This window comes from Thermobia domestica, chromosome 11 (genome assembly GCF_964235325.1).
Source record: "Thermobia domestica chromosome 11, izTheDome1.hap1.1, whole genome shotgun sequence".
NCBI classification, from domain to species: Eukaryota; Metazoa; Arthropoda; class Insecta; order Zygentoma; family Lepismatidae; genus Thermobia; species Thermobia domestica.
Window position 1 is genome coordinate 212,132,284 of NC_137464.1, and position 22,688 is coordinate 212,154,971.

The 22,688-nt window shown below is 34.9% G+C and overlaps 1 protein-coding gene across 2 annotated transcripts in view; it reads left to right on the plus strand.

The window, feature by feature from the left end:
• LOC145664705 (uncharacterized) overlaps positions 1-4,031 on the plus strand; it is a 121,780-nt gene extending 117,749 nt beyond the window's left edge. For both annotated transcript variants that reach the window (XM_081731570.1, XM_081731571.1), the window contains one exon: positions 3,597-4,031. In XM_081731570.1, the coding sequence (XP_081587696.1) occupies positions 3,597-3,994 (398 nt within the window). In that variant the 3' untranslated portion in view covers positions 3,995-4,031. The remainder of the gene's footprint in view (positions 1-3,596) is intronic.
• Positions 4,032-22,688: the final 18,657 nt, after the last annotated feature.

Consider the following 22,688-nt stretch of genomic DNA (forward strand, 5'->3'; position numbering starts at 1 on the left):
CTAGAATAAAAATCATTTTCAAAATTTGCCAACAGAATGCTTTTGAAATCTTCATAGGTACGTAATCTAGACCTAATTGCCATGTACCACGTTGAACACGGTTCAAGTAACACGTGAGGCGAGATTTTAGGAAACAGTTTTATCGATACCAACTAAATCACACTCTTCCTCAAATTTTTCAATAAAAGTACTACTAGCGGGAATATCATCTATTTTACCACTAAACTTTGCTAATGCCTTAATTTCTCTCTGAACCTGCCCTATTTACACAGCGCACAGTTCTAATATGAGAGTGAATGTCCTTCCTACTTCTCACTATATCTGTGCAAGTCCCTTTACAAACACAAGGACAGGAAGACTCTCAAACGGAGTAAATTACTATAGACACATATATAAATGTGGTATTTTAATATATAGAATGTTGGGGTGAGTTCGTGGCAAACTTGAATAAGTAACAGATGGTACCAAATACAAATATTTTTTCTTATAATTCCATATCCCATTACGCCTCATTGTAGGTCCACAAGTGTTCGAAGTTGCCAGCTTCCCAATAGGTTTTGTCGTTCGGATTAAAGCAAAGCGCCTGAAATGTCCATCAATCAACTTGCGTATCTCCTCTACTAGTTGTCTTTCACAAGGGCATCAATCTTAACATCCTACTGACAATATTAAACTAATAGGGTCAAAACGACACATAAAATGTGGAATAGAAAAATAAAGACTTTTTTTAAATGAGTCAGAACTGGCAAATCTACATAAAATTTAGAGTCGACAAGCGAAAATGGCACGTTTCTAAAGCTTATGGTTTTCGAGATCTCATTGTCGAAAGGAATTTTCCACAAACATATAAACTTCTCTTGACCACAAGCATATAAACCTAGCATTTTAATACGTAGATGGCCTCTATCTAGTCATCTCTTGACTCAAGTGATAATCCTTTGCTTAAATTTGTATCACCATTTGATATTGTGGGTACAATACACTCGCCTCTGCAGCATTTGGTTTGGCTTAAATTTCCTGGTATAATTTCGAACTTGCTACAAAATTGTTCCCCTTTAAATTTAATTGAACATTTGGTAGTTTCTCAAAATTGATACTTGATTTCTCTCACACCCTATTCCTTTCGAGACTTAGGAATTTTAAGAGAATTTATGCACTCCAATTGTGCGTGAAAATGGAATTGGATGCAAATTTTTTAACTCAATATAAGATATTTCAGTAGTAACCACCCATAACGGTTCTGTTCAATCTCTCACACAAAAGACGTGAGGAATTGATAGATTAAAATTCTTGGTTTAAAATTAATATAGATCAGCCAATGGTAAGTTTCAGAGTATCAATATCTCTACGTTCAGATCCCATACCAATTTTTAATATGACCACAACATAGCTGTTCTACAGAATATGCTATGCATACGATCCAGTAAAAATAATATAATCACGATCAAATTAATCAACGAGTTTTTATTACGCTTACACAAAGTGTTCGAGTACATTATTACGAGGTAGTTAAAAGACACAATCCATTAAAAATTATTACGGGAGAATAAAAAAGTTTTTCTACAGGGTCGGGGGCTTCAGGGACCACGGTACAACACTTTCTATAGCTTGTAACAACAACAGATTCTGCAAGAGGTGCTATCCTCTGATGTTGAAAAAAACCATGATCCTACAGCTCTTTCATTCCATTTACAACCAGTTTAATTTGTAGTTTCTATACCATTAGTCATGTAATACTAAAACAGTGTTTGAAATCTAAGAGTTAGCTGTAACTATAATAGTGCTCTTATGTAGTTCTTATCTCGTTTTCGAGACACGATTAGAAATTTCTCCTGTCATGGGAAATACCAAGTGTAATTTTTGCGGAAAACATTCTGAAAATTACGACGACAGTGTGACGTTTCAAGTTGCGAACTTTATTTCTCTATGGGACATTCCATGTCAAATCAAGTCATCAGACTTGACTATCTCAGATTTTTGTAAAAATTGGTGTGCAGCTTTATTACAGTGAAAGATGAAAAATTCCAAATATTACCTCTCCCCCTAAAAGTGTCTCCATACAAGGTGTTCAAAAATGTCAAAAAATTGCATTTTTTCAGTTACAGTGATTATTAAAAATTGTCGTAAAATGGTTAATATGTGCACTAGAGACGTGGAACAAACACCGTGAGAAAGCTTAAAGATTGTTCTACAAGTTGTACTATATTAAAAATAACCTGTAAAATAAAAATAGCACTTCAAAAATTCAAATAAAATTTGAATTTTAAATTTGACATAGAAATGTCCCTCTGAATTTTTTCAAAATTGTTCAGATTGTAGTCTCATATGTATACTAAAACACCACAAAGTTGCATTTTGGACACTCAATGGGATTTAATTCAAAATTCAACATAAACCAAGCATTGCACGATATTGACCATGTGAATATCTGGGTTCAGATCCATAACTATTTGCCTGGAGTTATTTACTTGCAGCATCAAAGGAATTTATATTCAGTTTCATTTGTTTCTTGTTGTATTCGTTTGAAATTACACAATTATCCACCTTTCGAGTTATTTAGAGAGGTATTACGTTTCCGAACAGTACTCAATACAAGCCATTATTCTTGTTAGTCAGTATGGATGTTTCTAAATTTATATTGGCTACATTGACACATGTTATTTTCATTCCTTTGTTTCAGGATTGCTGTCACAGATATGTGGAAGTGGATAATTTAAATAGGAAAAAGAATTTATTGACTAATTGTTTGTGCTGAAAGTGTGTGAAGTGATTGTGAGCAGTGTCACTCTGTTTCATAACACATTTGAAACAAATATTGTGAAAGGGAGGAAAATATATCCCTCCCTTTCATAATATGTTCTCTAATAGCAATCCTGAAACAAAGGAATGAAAATAACATGTATCAACTGATGTCTTCGTATATTTTATTTTTATGCTGTTGTGGTCATACTAATGAAAGTTTTATCCTAATTCATCGATTTGTCTTCCTTTTGTTGCAGATAATTATGGTTGCTCAATTACAAGTTTACACTAAAGAAGAACAACGAACAGTGATCCGGCTTTTGTGGTCGGAAGATGTATGAGGGGCCGCAATCCATCAAAGACTTTCGGCACAATACGGGAACAGTGTCATGCTGCAACGGAATGTTTACGAAATGATTGAAAAATTTAAAAATGGTCGCACAAGTGTTAGGCACGAGGATGGAGCCGTAGATGATCGTCCAGCTCCTTTCTCGTGCGTAACACTTGTGCGACCCATTTTTGAATTTTTCATGGATTTCACTAATGGATTGCAGTCTCTGATACGAGTATACCTTCCGACCACAAAAACCGGATCACTGCTCATTGTTCCTCTTTGGTGCAAACTTCTAATGGAGTGGTCATGATCTATCTGCAATAAAAGGAAGACCAATGGAAGAATTGGGATCAAACTTTCATAGCATGACCACAAGAACATAACAATAAAATACGCGAGAACAGAGGACCGTATGAACAATACGAGAAGAGTTATGTCAAAATTGCGGATTATATTTGAGTTACCCTCGTATATATTTGTTATTAATATTTTAGTTATTTTCCTGTGTTTTTCTTTTCAGGCTATCGAATCGCAGCTCTGATATTTTTTTCAACTATGTTTCCAATTAAATTAATCTACGTTGTTGTGATACGATTCATATTTACATACGTTTATCTCAGAGAAGTTGACAGTGTTATTGAAGACGAGTCACGTAGAGAAGCTTTCATTTATGCAGCTATATCGCTGATGGTGTATCCTGGGGAAGTCAAAAGGAAGATGGCGTGGGCCTTGTGGTTGCTGGAAGTGTTTATAGAGAATGTGGTACCTGTTTTACCTTATCTCTTCTCTTGGGAGTTTTCTGCTATCTTCTTGACGACCATAATTGTCATTAACATTATGCTTCTAGTGCTTAACATTGTCTTTGCATCTTTATATAGCCATTATAAGAAAGTAGTGATTACATTATATAAGATGTAGAAAACAATAAATATGTTGTCTTTTTAATGTTATGTAATTCACTGTATAATTGTGCTCGAGACGGGAAATAAGATTTTTATAATCTTGTTTCGATTCTCGTAAAATTCTTTGTTTTATTTTGTAGGGATAACTTTTGAACATTATTTTAAAAAAAATACATATAACCAGAGATGGCGTGGTCAATGAAAACTCGACCCATGACCCGCTGACCCACCACCCACCGTGACCCACTTAGACTCACCACCCACTGTGACTAACTTTGACCCACTGTGGCCCACTCCGACCCACCACCCTCCATGATCCACTCTGACTCACTACCCACCAAAACCCATCATCATCAACTGTGAGCTATGATCCAAACCCTCCTCTCAACTGAATAAAGAATTTACACTTGTAATAAAACAAGGCTATGAAATTTCACTAATCGGTGTTCGAATTTCTACGGTTAATCGCTCAACACCGCTCTGTTACAATATTGGCGGATCTAACATTTACGATATAAAATGATAAAAGTGTTTGTCATTGGCCATATTAGAATTAATTTAAATTTGTCACATATAATTATTTCCTTGTTGAATTACAGATACTTTTCACTGGAAAATAGAATGAAATTTGAGTCTCAAATCAAGATAAAGTAGATCAACGTAATGGGAAAAAACTGTAAAATTCGTATGTCTCTCGAAAGCCAAGTAGTAAGTCCTATTGCTACTATTACAATTACAAATATCAATATCCAAAAATACTTGAAGTTCTTTTTTCACTTAACTCACTTCAGGTAAGTAAATACAAACAAATGAAAAAGGAAGAAAAATATAGGCCTTGAAAGTAAATCGTATACAAATTCATCAGTGTTTAGAAGATGCTGTGTACAATGCACTAAAATATTGCCACGATGGGTGGTGGGTCACGATGGGTGGTGGGTCACAGTAAGTCACGTCCTGTTGACCCACTAACACACTCACGAATCTTGACCCACGATCCACTGACCCACTCCATCTCTGCATATAACGCAGTTCACTTAACCAATGTCCATACCTATACGAACATAAAAGTCAATATAAACTAGACACGGCGCAAGCTAACTTTGCACTTTGAAACCGTTACTTTCTGAGCGAGTGAGATGAAAATGAGAGGAAATGGTTACTACTACGCATGCGCAAGATGTGTTGCCAACCGCAATTATTCAAACTTCTCAGTAGTAGATTCCAATTAGTTTATTAACACACACACACACAAAAGACTAGTTTGTTTGTTACTGAATGTTTGCTTATTTGCAAAGCATCACACATCCTTTCCACTACTTTCATAATTGGTGCAATTCATAATAATGGATCATCGTTTGCTCTTTACTGGTAACTGATTATTTTTAAAAGGCCATTTTCCATGCTATATATGATCTACAAACAATTAAAGTAAAGAAATAATGTAAAATGAATCAATTACAATCAAGGAAAGCGTTCCATTAAAAAAAATCAACTAGAAAATATCTGTTTAACACGCAGATAATTTTCTTAATTAAAAAATGACTGAACATCATATAAAAATAACTGATAATCATATAACAATATCCTATAAAAATGACTGAATATCATATAATAATATTATAGTTAATTTAATTTTAGAAAATGTAGGAAAAAATATAAAACTTTTGCTTCAAAACATTTGAACAATATAACCAGGACCGGATTAAGGAAGGGGTCTTAGGGGGCTGTAGCCCCGGGTCTCCAGATGGACAGGGGCCTCTACTCTGATCAAAATTTCCAATGGCTATCTGAAAAGAATCATAAAGATACAATCATCATCATAAAATAAAATATGAGGGTGAAAGCAACGTGACGTACGTAACATGTTGACTTCCTTTTCTGACTTTCTTTGAATGTAGCGGCCTTCATAATGAAGATATCGCTTTACTTCTTTTTTTATTGGACAGATAGGAAATGCAGCTTTAAGGTGGTATAAAATACACATCAATCAATTACCAAAAACAAATTGCATAAATGTGCAAAACGTCGTGACGTACGCACAATGAAATGGACATTGAAATCAGACATCGAGAAGAAAACGATAAATTCTGCTCTGCTGTTGCATGTGTATGCTCGAAGAAAATTGCGTGTATAGGTGACTACTACTATGCTATTTCTGCATTGTAACCGGAGTTTTCGATGCATCGGTATCTTAGCAAAAAAATCATAACTAGCGTGACGTACGCACATATTTCGTGACGTACGTAACAGTGTGCACTTTGACTAGAAGAAACAATTGTGGAGTGGAGACTCAAAATTGAAAGTCTCGAAGAGAGATTGATTGGAAAGCCACAGAACAAATATAAGTTACTGATATTTGTTGATGATAACGCATAGTCGTTTGGAAGTAGCAGACATCGCAAAATTCAACATAGTATGAAAAATATAAAAATGTGCATACAAATGTACAGTGTGCATTTTAATTAGTAACGTTCAAGTCCTTCAGGTACTCGTGGGCAAAAGTGTAGCAATCTCGTTTCTCACGGGGTTTTGGAAGAACCTTCTGGATGCGATTTCGTTCCACAAAATCAAAGTCATCTACACTTGGATGACAAAAGAATGTGTCTTTTCCCTGATCACTTTCACGCATGTATTTCACTCGGTGCATTCCATCACTTTCGACAGCTGTTACGTGTCCCACATGTTTTAAGTCTCGGTCCGACTACATACACCACTGCAACACAACTTTGATGTCAACATTTTGGGAGGGAAGCAATTTGTCTCTGACATTTTGCGAAATATTTTTCTCAGGTTCATCTCGATCTGAATATGTATCACTTCCGCTGGTGCTGTAAATTGCAATGTGCAATTGGGACGAGTTTTTCAAGATCGGCACTTGTGTTTCATATATCACAGCAACAAACCTTTTAGCAGGAACAACGTATCTTGCGGACTTGATGGTTTTTAGTTGCTGTAAGTTCACGTCCATGAAAGGTATAACAAAGGGAAAGTCGTAGTTGGTTGTGTCTTGATGCAATATAAAAAGGTATTCAATTTGATGGGTATTTTTGAGAGCGACGGAATGGAAATCACTAGCGTTTTTCATTATTATTTTACCTTGAAGAACACGGAACCAAATTTCTCTTTTCGTCTTTGCTCCAACTCTATCATGTGCCCATCTTCCATGATATCTTTCGTGAAAGTTCCACTCTGTTGGTACAATTTCATTTAGTAGCTTTAGATAGACAATGGATTTCCGGTTCTTAAAATGTTGGCTCGCTCTGTCTGTCCACAGGTGTATTTTTTAATGGGCAATTCCAGCAAAATCTTAAATCATTGAAGACGGCTATTTGGAAAGTACCATGGTTTTTCGTGTCAGATATTACTCCGTAACTTCGCTCTCCATCGCTGAAGTATGCTACTGTGATGTAAATAGTGACAGTAGGATCGGCTGCGTTTGACCAGTGGGCAGCCATAACTTCATATTGATGCTTAATTGCGTAATTTTTTGCGAAGTCTGTCTTCAAGACCACTTCATCTATATTTTCATTTCTTCTTTGAAGGTGCTCAGCTCCTAGTTTTGTCTTCTTATGTTGTATATGTGACACCGATGCACCAGTAACTGTTTCTCCAGTGAAAATGAACAATTTCTAGGGTGCCTCTCTTCCACTGATAAACTTCAACCAATTCCTCACGATCTTCCGGTTCATACAACAGACCTTGGATGTATGTTTTACGTTCGTACATGTCATGCACTTATTCTTCATACATATCTCACTCTTTGTATCGCATACACTTCCCTCAACAAGCACGTTCTTTGTCATTGGTAGCTGGTTCCATTTCACTTTGGCGCCAATCATTTTTTGAATGTTCTCATAATATGAACAAGCAAGACAAGTGATCCACTTAGTCACAGTAATGCATTCTTTGGGGCGAAGGTTTAGGAAACTAGTTTAACTAATAGATATATTTTTGCAAATTCGGTAATGAAGAGCTTATGTGTCTCGCTGATGTAAAACATCATGAGTCTCTTTTGCATCTTTCCTTTTTCCCACCATTGCTGTACATGAAAACGGTATCCTTTTCCAAGGGAGCATTCGGAATATATTGTCACTCTTGTAGAAATTACGGTTGCTTTTGCCTTGCTTCTTAGTACGATGCTTTTACATTGTTGTGTTTTCTTTTGTGCCACGCCAAACTGCTCCACTATTTTTTAACCACTCTGAGTTTTCTTCTAGGGCTATGCTAACGATGCAGCATTCTGATAGCCCATACTCGATCCAGATAGGACAGATTCTTCTCGGTTCCTTTCGCTGCGGACTTCTGCATGCGTATTTTTGTCTGTCGACGCACTTTTTGCCTTCGATGCTGACATTGTCTTTCGGTACTGCTGCATTCTATGCTTTTCTTTCTCACGATTTGCTGCTTTTTCTTCTTCACTTAACTTCTCTAGCGTTTTCCGTTGTGGACTTCTGGGGCTAACTGGTGCCATATTTATATATGGAAGTTCCAGAAAAGAAATAACAATGGTGCACTTTAACACACACCATAACTGAAATCAACGCTAAGACAATCCTGTCTCTAATGAACACGCAGCAATCGATGCAGTGCTGCCTTTGTACTAACAATACTACTCGATTCAGGAACAATTAATATATATTGTTTCCACTGCTAAAGAAGGCTAGTATCAGACATGACTAGACATTATTTGCCGCATTCAGTTCGTTGGTCACGTACTTTATTGGCTAACCAGATGTCACAAACGTTTGCGGTAAATTCCTACTGTTAGAAGGTATGATCTATTTGAATAATTTAACGAATGAAAGTTGTCCATACGCTTTTCATTGTACAGGATAAACTTAATCCCCTTTTTCGTGACGTACGTAACATAATACCACGAGTCTTCTCGATTTCATTGCTACTAGCAATGCCTACCCACATAGAGCTGATAAGTTTTGTTTTGGCCTGGAAGGTAACGTTCCATAAACGACAATTCTATGAAGAATGGCGAAAATATTGCACAGATGCTCAGTGGAACAATAACTAAACTATGCACTTCCCTTTCATTTCAATACAGCACATTAATACACTTTCTGTTACAAAGAAGCTGATTACTTTACAATAAACAACAATTTCATAACAAATTCTGCAAACCATGTAACTACGCTTCATTCTCTTTCTATTGATGTATAGCATGTTACGGTGGAAGCATTATGGTTTTTGCCCTTCAATGTCCTGAATTGTTTGCTTTTACCCATGACCAAAAATATGAAACACATTCCCTTAACTTTCCTACTGTACTTTCACAGAAAAGTATTAGGCAAAGACAGCAGGAGCCACATATTTTTTCTAGCCCCAGGTCTCCAGGTGGGTTAATACGGTCCTGAATATAACCATAAGAAATTATATAAGAATATTGTGATCATTAACCAGTTGCAGAAGAGAAAGCAATAGTATCTCAATCTTTGAAGTTAAACAGAAATCAACTGAAATAGAACAATAATTTGAAGTACAATGTAAGTCAGTATTTGTAAAATTACAAAAATTAAAGAAATTTAGTCAGACAAGAACAAACTCATCTCAATCTCACAGCTTTGCCCCATTATAGAAAACTGAACATTTAAATAGTAAAAAAAAAAAAAAAAAAAAAAAAAAAAAACAACTTAAATCGGGAAGAATAATATGTCAAGATGGTATTTCTGTTCCGTATATATTTAAAAATCTTTAAATTATATGTCCCATGCTTATGCCGGCTAGGCTAAGGAGACGGTGATGATGAGTGTGAATGAAATGATGGAATGAAAAAAGTGGGAGGAAACAGGAAAACCTACGCACACGGTGTTTGTCCACCATAAAGCTCACTTGGCGCAAGCTGGGATCGAATCAAGGACCCCATGCACCAGAGAACTATATTTAAATTGTATAATGAAATATGAAGTTTACGTGAGGAAACAGCGGTGGCACAGTGATAGAGCGCTCCCCTCTGGCGCGTGGAACCCTTGGTTCAATCCTAGATCCCGCTAAGTGATGACTTGTGATAGACAAACACCATATACGTAGGTTTTGTGGGTGTTCTCCCGTTTCTTCCCAGTTTCGTCATTCCCTCATTACCATCCATTTCATCACCGTCTTCCTTTTGCGTCGGTGCATAATTGTGAGACTTTAAATTTACAAAATGAAGTTTACCATTATTATATGTTATATAGCTGAGAATCAAACATTTGATTTTGGGGAGCTAACACATTTGTATATTAATTCATTGTGCTACAAGTAAAAGTGTTAAACATATGCATGTATAAGAGAGTTTTCTCGCAGGTTGAGAATGATTACACAATTTGTTACTATCAATCAAAAAGGAAGTCGACGAAATTAAAGGCTCTAATAAAAGACTGGAGGATGAGTTAGGTGCTTCCTTAAACACCATCCATGAAAAACTTGACGAAAATTGTAACCTCATCAAATATCAAACTGAGGAATTGAATAAATGCATGAATACAATTGACGAATTAAAGAATCAAAATCTATCGTTAAAAAAACAAATTGACAAATTAAAAGTTCAAGTAGATGAATTGGACCAGTATAGTAGAAGGAACACAATTGAAATACAAGGTATACCTGTCTTACCAAATGAAGATGTTAATAACATAATTAAGAGAGTAGGTACAGCATTGGACATAAGTGTTACCAATGATATGATAGATGTGTGTCATAGGTTGAAGAAATCTCCCAGCCAACCAGAACCAGGTATTATTGTTAGATTTGTTAGGAGATTAGATAAGGATAAATTTATTGCAAAAAGAAAAGTGAAAAGAAATCTCAGTTGTAAAGATCTGGGTCTGTCAGTGGGTGGGACTATTTATGTCAACCAGAGTTTAACATTGCACCGTAGAATAATCTTTAGTGAGGCCAGGAAAGTTAAGAGAGAGAAAAACTTTGCTTTCCTCTGGGTTGACTATGCGGGTAATATCAAATTAAGGAAAAAGGCTGATGACTCCTTTGTCCCTCACTACTATTGATGAAGTCAGAAGTTTAACGTAAAATATGAACAGCAATGATCAGACGTTATTTTTAAATTATCAAAATGTTAGGGGGTATTCGAACCAAATTACATAAACTGTACACGGGTATTGCAGCCACTAATTTCGACATTATACTTTTGACCGAAACTTGGTTGTGTGACGGTATATATAATAATGAATTTATTGATGAAAGGTATAATGTATTTAGATATGATAGAACTCACAAAGATGGAGGAGGTGCACTTATAGCAATTTTAAAGAACTATAGTGTTACTGAAATTCCAATTGTTATAAATTATGTTGAAGCATCATGTATAAAAGTTAAAATAGCAACTAAATATATTTATGTCATTGTTGTATACTTTCCACCGAATACTAAAGTGGAAAAATATCTTGAATTCTTTGAAAAAATTGAACAAATAGTTGATATACAATTTCATAATATTGTTATAGTTGGTGATTTTAATATTCCTTCAATTATAGACTGCTCGTTTGATTTGTTAGATGGTGACGTTATCTGTAAGTCCTTGGCAAACTTTATCTCATTTCATAATTTAAGATCAATGAACTCAGTAAAGAATGCGTATGGTAAAACTCTTGACTTAGTTCTCTCTAGTGTTGAGTTGGAAGTTAACGTATCTAGAAATATGTATCCCTTATTAGAAGAAGATAAACATCATCCCTCATTACATTGTCAACTGTACCTTAATAACACTATTTCGCGTATCAAACATACTACTAGTATTGTATATAATTTTAGTAAAGCTAATTTCCTTAATTTATATAGTTCTTTAAGGCAACAAAACTGGTCAGAGTTACTTGCTATAAAAGATGTTAATCTAGCAGTGAATTACTTTTATAATATTTTAAATGTTATTATCGATAGTAATGTGCCCAAGAAGAAAATATTCAAAAGGCACCGTCACCCCTGCTGGTTTACGCCGGAAATTGTTAGTATACTTAAAGAAAAAAATTACTATAGAAAACATATGATGTTTCAGTTTATAATTTGAATAAATTTAAGGAGCTACGAAAACAAGCTAAAACTCTTATTAATAGGGCTTACGAACTTTATATAAGGAAATCAGAAAATGACTTAAGGAGAAACCCTAAATGCTTTTGGAATTACCTTAAGAGCAAAAAGAGTAATAATTTAGAAGTCAGTCATATGGTATATAACAATCAAATACTTACTTCTGATTCTGCCATTGCCAATAATTTTGCTCAATATTTCAAAAGCGTTTACTCTCCATGTCATCCAAATTATAATGGGTATTATTCTCCCATCCTAAATGTTAATAATTGTCTTGTGATCAATTCCATTACTGAACAAGATTATGTGAATGCCATTAAAAAGTTAAAATCGTCTAAATCCTCTGGTCCTGATTTAATTCCTTCGTACATTGTTAAGGGATGTGGGGAAGTTCTGAAGATACCTCTATGTCACATCTATAATCTCATATTAAAAACTTCTCTCTATCCTGATGTTTGGAAAATTAGCAAAGTCCGTCCTATATTAAAGAAGGGAAATCCTACAGCAATAGAAAATTATAGACCAATCTCATTAATTTCTACAATAGCTAAAGTTTTTGAACACATCCTTTATAATAAAATTTTTAATCATGTTAAACCATATATATCAATTTATCAACATGGTTTTTATCCCAGGAGATCAACAGTTACAAATCTTGTTACTTTCGTTCAGTATGTATCAGATTCCCTCAATAATAATCATTCAGTTGATACAATTTATACAGATTTTTCAAAAGCTTTCGACAAATTGGATCACGATATATTAATTATGAAGTTGTCTAGTTTTGGATTTTCGGAACAATTGCTTCTATTGATTTCATCTTACCTAAAAGATAGAAAACAATAAGTGGTGTTCAATAATCAAAGATCTACTTTATTTGATGTTTACTCAGGTGTGCCACAAGGATCTAACTTAGGACCTTTATTTTTGGTATTATTTATCAATGATTTGTCGTCTGTTATCAAAAATTCAAATTGCTTATTGTACGCAGATGATATGAAACTGTATAGACAAATAAGAGAACCTAATGATGTTTGGAAGCTTCAAGATGATTTAAATAGCTGTTATAACTGGAGTCTTAAAAATAAACTGCATTTCAATATCAATAAATGTACTGCAATAACCTTTTCAAGAAAAAATAATCCCACTTATTTTGATTATAAGATTAATAACTTAAATATCAAAAGATGCCAAGAGGTAAATGATTTGGGAATTATAATTAATAATAGGATGTCTTTTAATGTACATATTGAGAAAGTGTGTAATGAGGCTTTTAAGCTTTTGGGATTTGTAATGAGGAACACCAGAGACTTCCACAATGTGGATGCTTTAATAACTATATTTAATAGCCTTATTAGAAGTAGACTTGATCACGCTTCTATAGTCTGGGCTCCTTATTACAAAAACTATATTAACAAGGTTGAACGTATCCAAAATAAATTTTTGAGATATCTGTATTATAAGGTTTTTAATATTAATTCTTATGAAGCAAAGGTATCGTACAAATCTCTTCTGAGAATTTTTGGTTGTAGCTCATTGGCAACTAGACATGAGCACTCGCAGCTAATTTTCCTCTACAAATTAGTGAACGGAATTGTCGACAGTTCAGAGTGCCTAAAGCTATTGAATTATATACCTCTATAATCGGAAACACACTTAATTGTTTGCATACTTCCACAAAACATACGAACACCAAATTTTGCATACTTGTTCGTCATGGGATGTGAGTAATGGGAAAATTCCGATATCACGAAAAAGGCGACATTTTCCATGTAAATGAAGTGTCGAAATTTTTCGTCGTTTCCAAATGTTGGTTTTTAGAGTAGTTCAGCACACCATAGAAACGTCATATTTTGTCAGGCAGTGAAGCTAGGAACATAGTTTATGATAGAAAAAAGAGCATTAAAATTCGTTTTCGTTTCGCGGCGCAAATCGAAAAAATGTGAAATTTGTAATGGCTGTATGTAGGACGTTGAAATTTCGAGGTGATGTTTATTCTGATGCGTAGTTTGCGAATCCGCCCTTAAACTTGAAAAAATAGTCATGTTCGGTGTAAGAAAGTGCTAGGAATGTTATAAGGGGGCGTCTAATTCTACACAACTTGTAGATATGGTGGAATCACGAAATTGCGTTCAAGTGTGTAGAGTACAGGGCATGTGAGGGGAAAATTCCGACATGTTGGAAAAGTCGCCATCTTCGATTGAAAATGGCGGCTCAAAAATTTGTAACCATAAAAATTGTAAGTCGTGCTCTTGGTAGGTAAGCCAGGTTTCGCTATGTTGTTAAGGACGTAGTTCAGTTTAAGTGAAGAAACAAATCATTGGAGAAGTCGCCATCTTGAATGCAAAATTGCCATATTTTTGAATTGCCTTCATTTGGACTCTTATGTGGTATATTGAGGAGAATAAAACAAACTGAATTCAACGTAGTAAGTTAGCTCCGCGGTAAAGTGTCTTCTTTCTGAGTAGCAGGTCTGGGTTCGATTCCCCGCCGAACCTTCTTTTTTCTTACGTTTTTTTTCTTATCACGTTGCTTCGTTTTATCAAAATAGTTTCTGTTGGCATTGCGTGAACAAATTATTTTCGTTATTACAGACACAGACGAAAAGAATATATTTATACACTAACTGTTGATATCGTCTCGAAACTAGGCAGTATGTTCGTGTGAAGCTTCGAGACGATACTCAACTATTTAGAAAGAAACATATGTAGCTTTAGAGATGGGGCAACACCAGTGTTTCTTTCAGAAACAATGTTCCTGAGGATCACAGTTAGTATTCCCAGGGGCACTGCTCATAGTATTCTATTTATTATTCTATTATACACGTATTATTTGGTCTCCTGCGGGGGCACTCTAAGAGCCCCAAGGAGGCAGTGTACCCCCCAAAAACATTTTGGAAAAAAACATTGAGCATCATTTCCACGATATAGTATACAGACGAGACAAAAATATATTTTGTCTCGCGAGGATAGTGTGTGCTTCGAACCGGAAATAATTGCAAACAATCTCCCTTTTTATACTGGTCGTTTAGATAGATGCGTATACCAAGTTTGAAGTCTATACCACAACCGAAAAAGTATAAAATTATAACTTTTAAGGAAATACACACACACACACACACACATATATATATATATATATATATATATATATATATATATATATATATATATATATATATATATATATATATATATATACGCACCTTTTGACAATTTTCTCGTTGCCAGCGTATATAGTTATAATATACGGGATACGTGGAAAAGTGCCTCTTTCGGTTCAGTAGTTTGTTTACAGGACCGGTTGGAGTGAAATGCGTTTTATAATAGACTCAACCTTATAGGCAAACAATATATGCTATGAAAATAAACTTTCAAAGAAAGAAAAAGTGAGAAAAAGATTGTTAGGAATCGAACCCAGGTCTCCTGTCCAGTAGGCTCACATCAATCCCCTACACTACCGATTTCCTTAGAATTTCGACTTCGTTCTTACTGCTCACATAATACTGGTACGTTGCGGCCGGCATCTGTGGGGAATTATATACCTCTATAATCGGAAACACACTTAATTGTTTGCGTACTTCCACAAAACATACAAACACCAAATTTTGCATACTTGTTCGTCATGGGATGTGAGTAATGGGAAAATTCCGATATCACGAAAAAGGCGACATTTTCCATGTAAATGAAGTGTCGAAATTTTTCGTCGGTTTGAAATGCTGGTTTTTAGAGTAGTTCCGCACACCATAGAAACGTCATATTTTGTCAGGCAGTGAAGCTAGGAACATAGTTTATGATAGAAAAAAGAGCATTAAAATCCGTTTTCGTTTCGCGGCGCAAATCGAAAAAATGTGAAATTTGTAATGGCTGTATCTAGGAGGTAGAAATTTCGAGGTGATGTTTATTCTGATGCGTAGTTAGCGAATCCGCCCTTAAACTTGAAAAAATAGTCATGTTCGGTGTAAGAAAGTGCTAGGAATATTATAAGGGTGCGTCTAATTCTACACAATTTGTAGATATGGTGGAATCACGAAATTGCGTTCAAGTGTGTAGAGTACAGCGCATGTGAGGGGAAAATTCCAACATGTTGGAAAAGTCGTCATCTTCGATTCAAAATGGCGGCTCAAAAATTTGTAACCTTGAAAATTGTAAGTTGTGCTCTTGGTAGGTTAACCAGGTTTCGCTATGTTATTAAGGATGTAGTTCAGTTTAAGTGAAGAAACAAATCATTGGAGAAGTCGCCATCTTGAATTCAAAATTGCCATATTTTTGAATTGCCTTCATTTGGCCTCTTATGTGGTATATTGAGGAGAATAGAACAAGCAGAATTCAACGTAGTAAGTTAGCTCCGCGGTAAAGTGTCTGGTTTCTGAGTAGCAGGTCTGGGTTCGAATCCCCGCCGACCTTGTTTTATCTTGCGTTTTTTTTCTTATCACGTTGCTTTGTTTTATCAAAATAATTTCTGTTGGCATTGCGTGAACAAAATATTTTCGTTATTACAGACATAGACGGAAAGGATATATTTATACGCTAACTGTTGAGATGGTCTCGAAACTAGGCAGTATGTTCGTGTAAAGTTTCGAGACGATACTGAAGTATTTAAAATCAAACATATGTAGCATTGGAAATGGAGCATCACCAGTGTCTCTATCGGAAGCAATGTTCGGGGGGGGGGAGTATTACCCCGGGGGCACTGCTGATAACATTCTATTTGTTATTGTATTATATACGTATTATTTTGATCTCGCCAGGGGCGCTCTGAGGAGGCGGTGTTCCCCAAAAAGAGTCTGAAAGAAACAATGGGCATCTTTTTCACGATATAGTGTCCATACAAGACAACAATACATTTTGTCTCGCGACAACAGTGTCTACTTCAAACCGGAAACGATTGCAAAGTATCTCTCTCCCCTTTTATGTCCCTCGTTAAGATACCTGCGTATACCAAATTTGGAGAGAATACCACAAATAGAAAGTATAAAATATTAATTTTAAGGAAATACACACACATACAGGGACGTACGCAGGGGGTGGTTCCTGGGGGTCCGGGCCACCCCCGAAATTCCAACTTTTGTGTAAATGTAGCCTAATTTTTGGGACAAGTTTAGGAATTTCAATATAAAATACACAGATATTGAGTTTGGACCCCTCCCGAAATAAATTCCTGCGTACGCCACTGCACACATACGCTCATACACACACACACAAATGGGCCCCTCTTGAAAATTGTCTCGTCGGCAGCGTACATATTTATAATATATAAGATACGTGGGAAAGTGCCAGTTTCGATTTAATAGTTTTAGTTGCGGGTCCGGTTGGAATGAAATGCCGTATATGATAGAGTCAAGCTTATTTTCAATCACCTATGCTATAAAAATAAACTTTCAAAGAAAGAAAAAGTGAGAGAAAAACTTGTTAGGAATCGAACCCAGGTCTTTTGCACAGTAGGCTTACGTCGTTCCCCTACACTACTCAATTCGCTAGATTTTGGATTTCCTACTTACTGCTCACATAGTACTGGTACGTAGCTGGCCCGCGTCCGTGGAATTATATACCTCTATAATCGGAAACACACTTAATTGTTTGCATACTTCCACAAAACATACAAACACCAAATTTTGCATACTTGTTCGTCATGGGATGTGAGTAATGGGAAAATTCCGATATCACGAAAAAGGCGACATTTTCCATGTAAATGAAGTGTCGAAATTTTTCGTCGTTTCTAAATGTTGGTTTTTAGAGTAGTTCAGCACACCATAGAAACGTCATATTTTGTCAGGCAGTGAAGCTAGGAAGATAGTTTATGATAGAAAAAAGAGCATTAAAATTCGTTTTCGTTTCGCGGCGCAAATCGAAAAAATGTGAAATTTGTAATGGCTGTATGTAGGACGTTGAAATTTCGAGGTGATGTTTATTCTGATGCGTAGTTTGCGAATCCGCCCTTAAACTTGAAAAAATAGTCATGTTCGGTGTAAGAAAGTGCTAGGAATGTTATAAGGGGGCGTCTAATTCTACACAACTTGTAGATATGGTGGAATCACGAAATTGCGTTCAAGTGTGTAGAGTACAGGGCATGTGAGGGGAAAATTCCGACATGTTGGAAAAGTCGCCATCTTCGATTGAAAATGGCGGCTCAAAAATTTGTAACCATAAAAATTGTAAGTCGTGCTCTTGGTAGGTAAGCCAGGTTTCGCTATGTTGTTAAGGACGTAGTTCAGTTTAAGTGAAGAAACAAATCATTGGAGAAGTCGCCATCTTGAATGCAAAATTGCCATATTTTTGAATTGCCTTCATTTGGACTCTTATGTGGTATATTGAGGAGAATAAAACAAACTGAATTCAACGTAGTAAGTTAGCTCCGCGGTAAAGTGTCTTCTTTCTGAGTAGCAGGTCTGGGTTCGATTCCCCGCCGAACCTTCTTTTTTCTTACGTTTTTTTTCTTATCACGTTGCTTCGTTTTATCAAAATAGTTTCTGTTGGCATTGCGTGAACAAATTATTTTCGTTATTACAGACACAGACGAAAAGAATATATTTATACACTAACTGTTGATATCGTCTCGAAACTAGGCAGTATGTTCGTGTGAAGCTTCGAGACGATACTCAACTATTTAGAAAGAAACATATGTAGCTTTAGAGATGGGGCAACACCAGTGTTTCTTTCAGAAACAATGTTCCTGAGGATCACAGTTAGTATTCCCAGGGGCACTGCTCATAGTATTCTATTTATTATTCTATTATACACGTATTATTTGGTCTCCTGCGGGGGCACTCTAAGAGCCCCAAGGAGGCAGTGTACCCCCCAAAAACATTTTGGAAAAAAACATTGAGCATCATTTCCACGATATAGTATACAGACGAGACAAAAATATATTTTGTCTCGCGAGGATAGTGTGTGCTTCGAACCGGAAATAATTGCAAACAATCTCCCTTTTTATACTGGTCGTTTAGATAGATGCGTATACCAAGTTTGAAGTCTATACCACAACCGAAAAAGTATAAAATTATAACTTTTAAGGAAATACACACACACACACACACACACATATATATATATATATATATATATATATATATATATATATATATATATATATATATATATATATATATATATATATATATATATATATATATATATATATATACGCACCTTTTGACAATTTTCTCGTTGCCAGCGTATATAGTTATAATATACGGGATACGTGGAAAAGTGCCTCTTTCGGTTCAGTAGTTTGTTTACAGGACCGGTTGGAGTGAAATGCGTTTTATAATAGACTCAACCTTATAGGCAAACAATATATGCTATGAAAATAAACTTTCAAAGAAAGAAAAAGTGAGAAAAAGATTGTTAGGAATCGAACCCAGGTCTCCTGTCCAGTAGGCTCACATCAATCCCCTACACTACCGATTTCCTTAGAATTTCGACTTCGTTCTTACTGCTCACATAATACTGGTACGTTGCGGCCGGCATCTGTGGGGAATTACACCTCTAAAATCGGAATAGTAATAGGGTTATATATGCGTTTTTTAGTATCATTAAAGAAATGATGTCTTGTTATTTAATTGTATTAAGAAATGAGAAAGACACCTATATAATACACTGTTATACTACTATGCAAAAAGTGGTTTGTTTAAAATTCTATAAACAAATTTTCAGAAGCCTCCAATAATATTCATATTCTGAATTACTTCGTTAATAATCGTCTTCATTGAAAATATGAGAGTAAAGATACACGAAGACTCTATGTGATTGCCCAGTGTATATAAACATTTCAAGAAGTCTTGCTGCCCAGTAAGTACATTTTTTACCAAAGGAAACCATTATAATAAGATGTACTACGTTACACTGCAAAAACTAGTGTTGAATCAAATGTTATGAACTAATGTTTAAAAAGCCTTAACAAAATTCATTTTTATAAATTACCTACAAATTGTAGTCTTTATTGAAAATACAAGACGAGAGATACAGGTTGACTGCAAGAAATTGTCCAGTAAATATGAGATATTTGAAAAAGTCTTGCTACAGGTAATATGTACAACTACGCCCAAGGTTTCCATTATAATCCACTGTACTACATTACAGTACAAAAGTAGTGTTCACTCAAATGCTATGAAAAAAATTTAAATAATTTCCAACAATATTCATATTTGTAAATTACCTAGTAAATTGTAGTCTTCATTGTAAATACAAGAATAAATATGCAGGGAGCCTGAAATATTTTAGCACTCTATCACAGATGTGAATTACTTTTAGTGCAGGTAATATGTACAATTAACAACAGGGACACTATTATAATACATTGTACGTACTAAATTACACTGCAAAACATAATATTTAAAAGGGTGGAAAAATTCACATTTGTAAACAGTGAGTGTTTTCGGAAAATGAAAGGTTTAATTGGTAGGCTATTGCAAGACAGCTTCCGTTGTTTATGTTTCAGAAAATACATTCTGTTATTGTCTCTAACATGTATAGATGTGCGCAAAGTGTATATAATTAGCCATGTTCATGATTGCCAGAATAGAAGTAGTAATAGAGTTCTTCTTATAAATTGTGTGTTTGCTGTCCAAAGTTAAATGGAAGAAATAATACCGGTTCAATTGAAGTATGTGTTGGTAACAGGTGTGTGCTGTAAAGGGAAGTGAACTCCTCAAGGAATAGTTTTCTAGAACTTGACACCTCATGGTAAAGACATGACCGGGGGTCTGGGGGCGGAGCCCCCAGCGAGCATTAGCGAGTTTTAATATAAAATCTAAAAAATTAAGAAATCGATTACCTTTTATCTGCAACAGGTCTCAAACTATGGCACATTTAAACTCGCCTATTACGAGAATTTGTCGATTATACAACAAGCTGATACAGGAGAATGTCGACTTAGATTTTGCTATGCCTTATTCAGTCTATGTAAAAACTCTTAAATATAATTTTTGATTAAGAGAGATTTTCAGTTCGAACCTGACATTGATTATGGTATTTTGAAATTAAAAGAGTATTTCTATTAAATGAAAACATTTCTGCTTCTTGAGAGAAATCTTATTTCAACATTTATATTTTGGATATTTAAATTTTTGTTATGTTCTGTTTGTATTTCATTCATTTTTGTCACGAAGGGCTGATTTCATAGTCTTTACTAGGTTCTATTTGTATATTTGCAATTCTTATTGAAGGAATTAATACAAATATATCTCTTACTTGTGTTTTCTCATGTTCGTGATGTTAATTGCATGTTTATTTTATTTTTTCTTTTTGTTGTGTGTCTCAATATTTATAAAGCTTGTAATTATGTAAGCCTATTGTAAATGGGAATATTCTTTTCCTGTAATAGGTGTCCAATAAATAAATAAAAAAAATGATGTAACTAAAAGTGAATATAGTATCACAAACAAAATATCAATAACTACAAAATTATTATGTTTTACCTGCATGAGTCCTACATCGTTATGTTTACTGCACGTGCATGACGATTGACGCCTTACATAAGTAGTTCCCAACATTTTTTTTTAGGTAACGACACTTTCCTTAGTTCCCTCGAAACCGTGACTCACTTACTTTTTTTTTCATTAACAATAATATAAATTATAGTTATGTAAGATTGAAGTTGTGTCTTTATGTAGTACTGAGCATTGCTGCTGCTGACTCAAAATTGACCTTACCTATTTATTAAATGTTTTATGATTTTTAAATTAAAATTTTGATAACCACTGCCTTACATGATAATATAAAAATGGTCCTTACATGATAATATAAAAATGGTTAACGCAGTATACAGTACATACATTTTTTAGAGATTTTTCTCCATAAATCAAGAAGAAATAATTACACAACCATCTGAATGTTGGAAGATATAGTCTAGTATGATATCTATCTAATATATATATATATATATATATAATATATATATATATATATATATATATATATATATATATATATATATATATATATTTGGACACAAAACCGCACCACTTTGTCACCACGACACTCACAAGTGAACTGGTTACTGCTGACAGAAGAGGAAGGTCCACATGACACAGTGAAAACAAAAAAAACGATCGGCAACCGCAACGCGTGTTTTACGGTGGAGGGCCAAACGTACGTGTCCTCTATGAAGTGTTTTTAGATTTTTTGTCCACCCCTGTATATATATATATATAGGGGTAAAAGTGGATCTGAAAAGGTAAGGGGACGGTAGAAAGCGGCATGATGTCACACCGTCCTCCTGCCTATCTTCGCCCATTGTATTTTTTTTAGGAACTGGGGGGAGGTGGCACTAGTACATACGTATATATTTTTGGAGGTGGGGGACGGCGTCCCCCGCGTTCCCCCTCACTTTTACCCCTGGATATATATATATATATATATATATATATATATATATATATATATACTTGTTTGGGGATAGACGCGGATCCAAAATATGATCAAGGGGGACTATAGCCCCCATAGCTCCCCTTGAATCCGCGCCTATATATATATATATATATATTATATATATATATATATATATATATATATATATATATATATATACTGAGTACGAAATCGTGTTTTATATAAATAATTTAAGCGTAGACCACTAAAATGTGTAATTACTACTGCTCGAATTTTTCAAAAATGCATATAGAAAAAATATGCATAACTAATCGGTAGTTTTGCATACGTTGGACACTCTTTAACAAA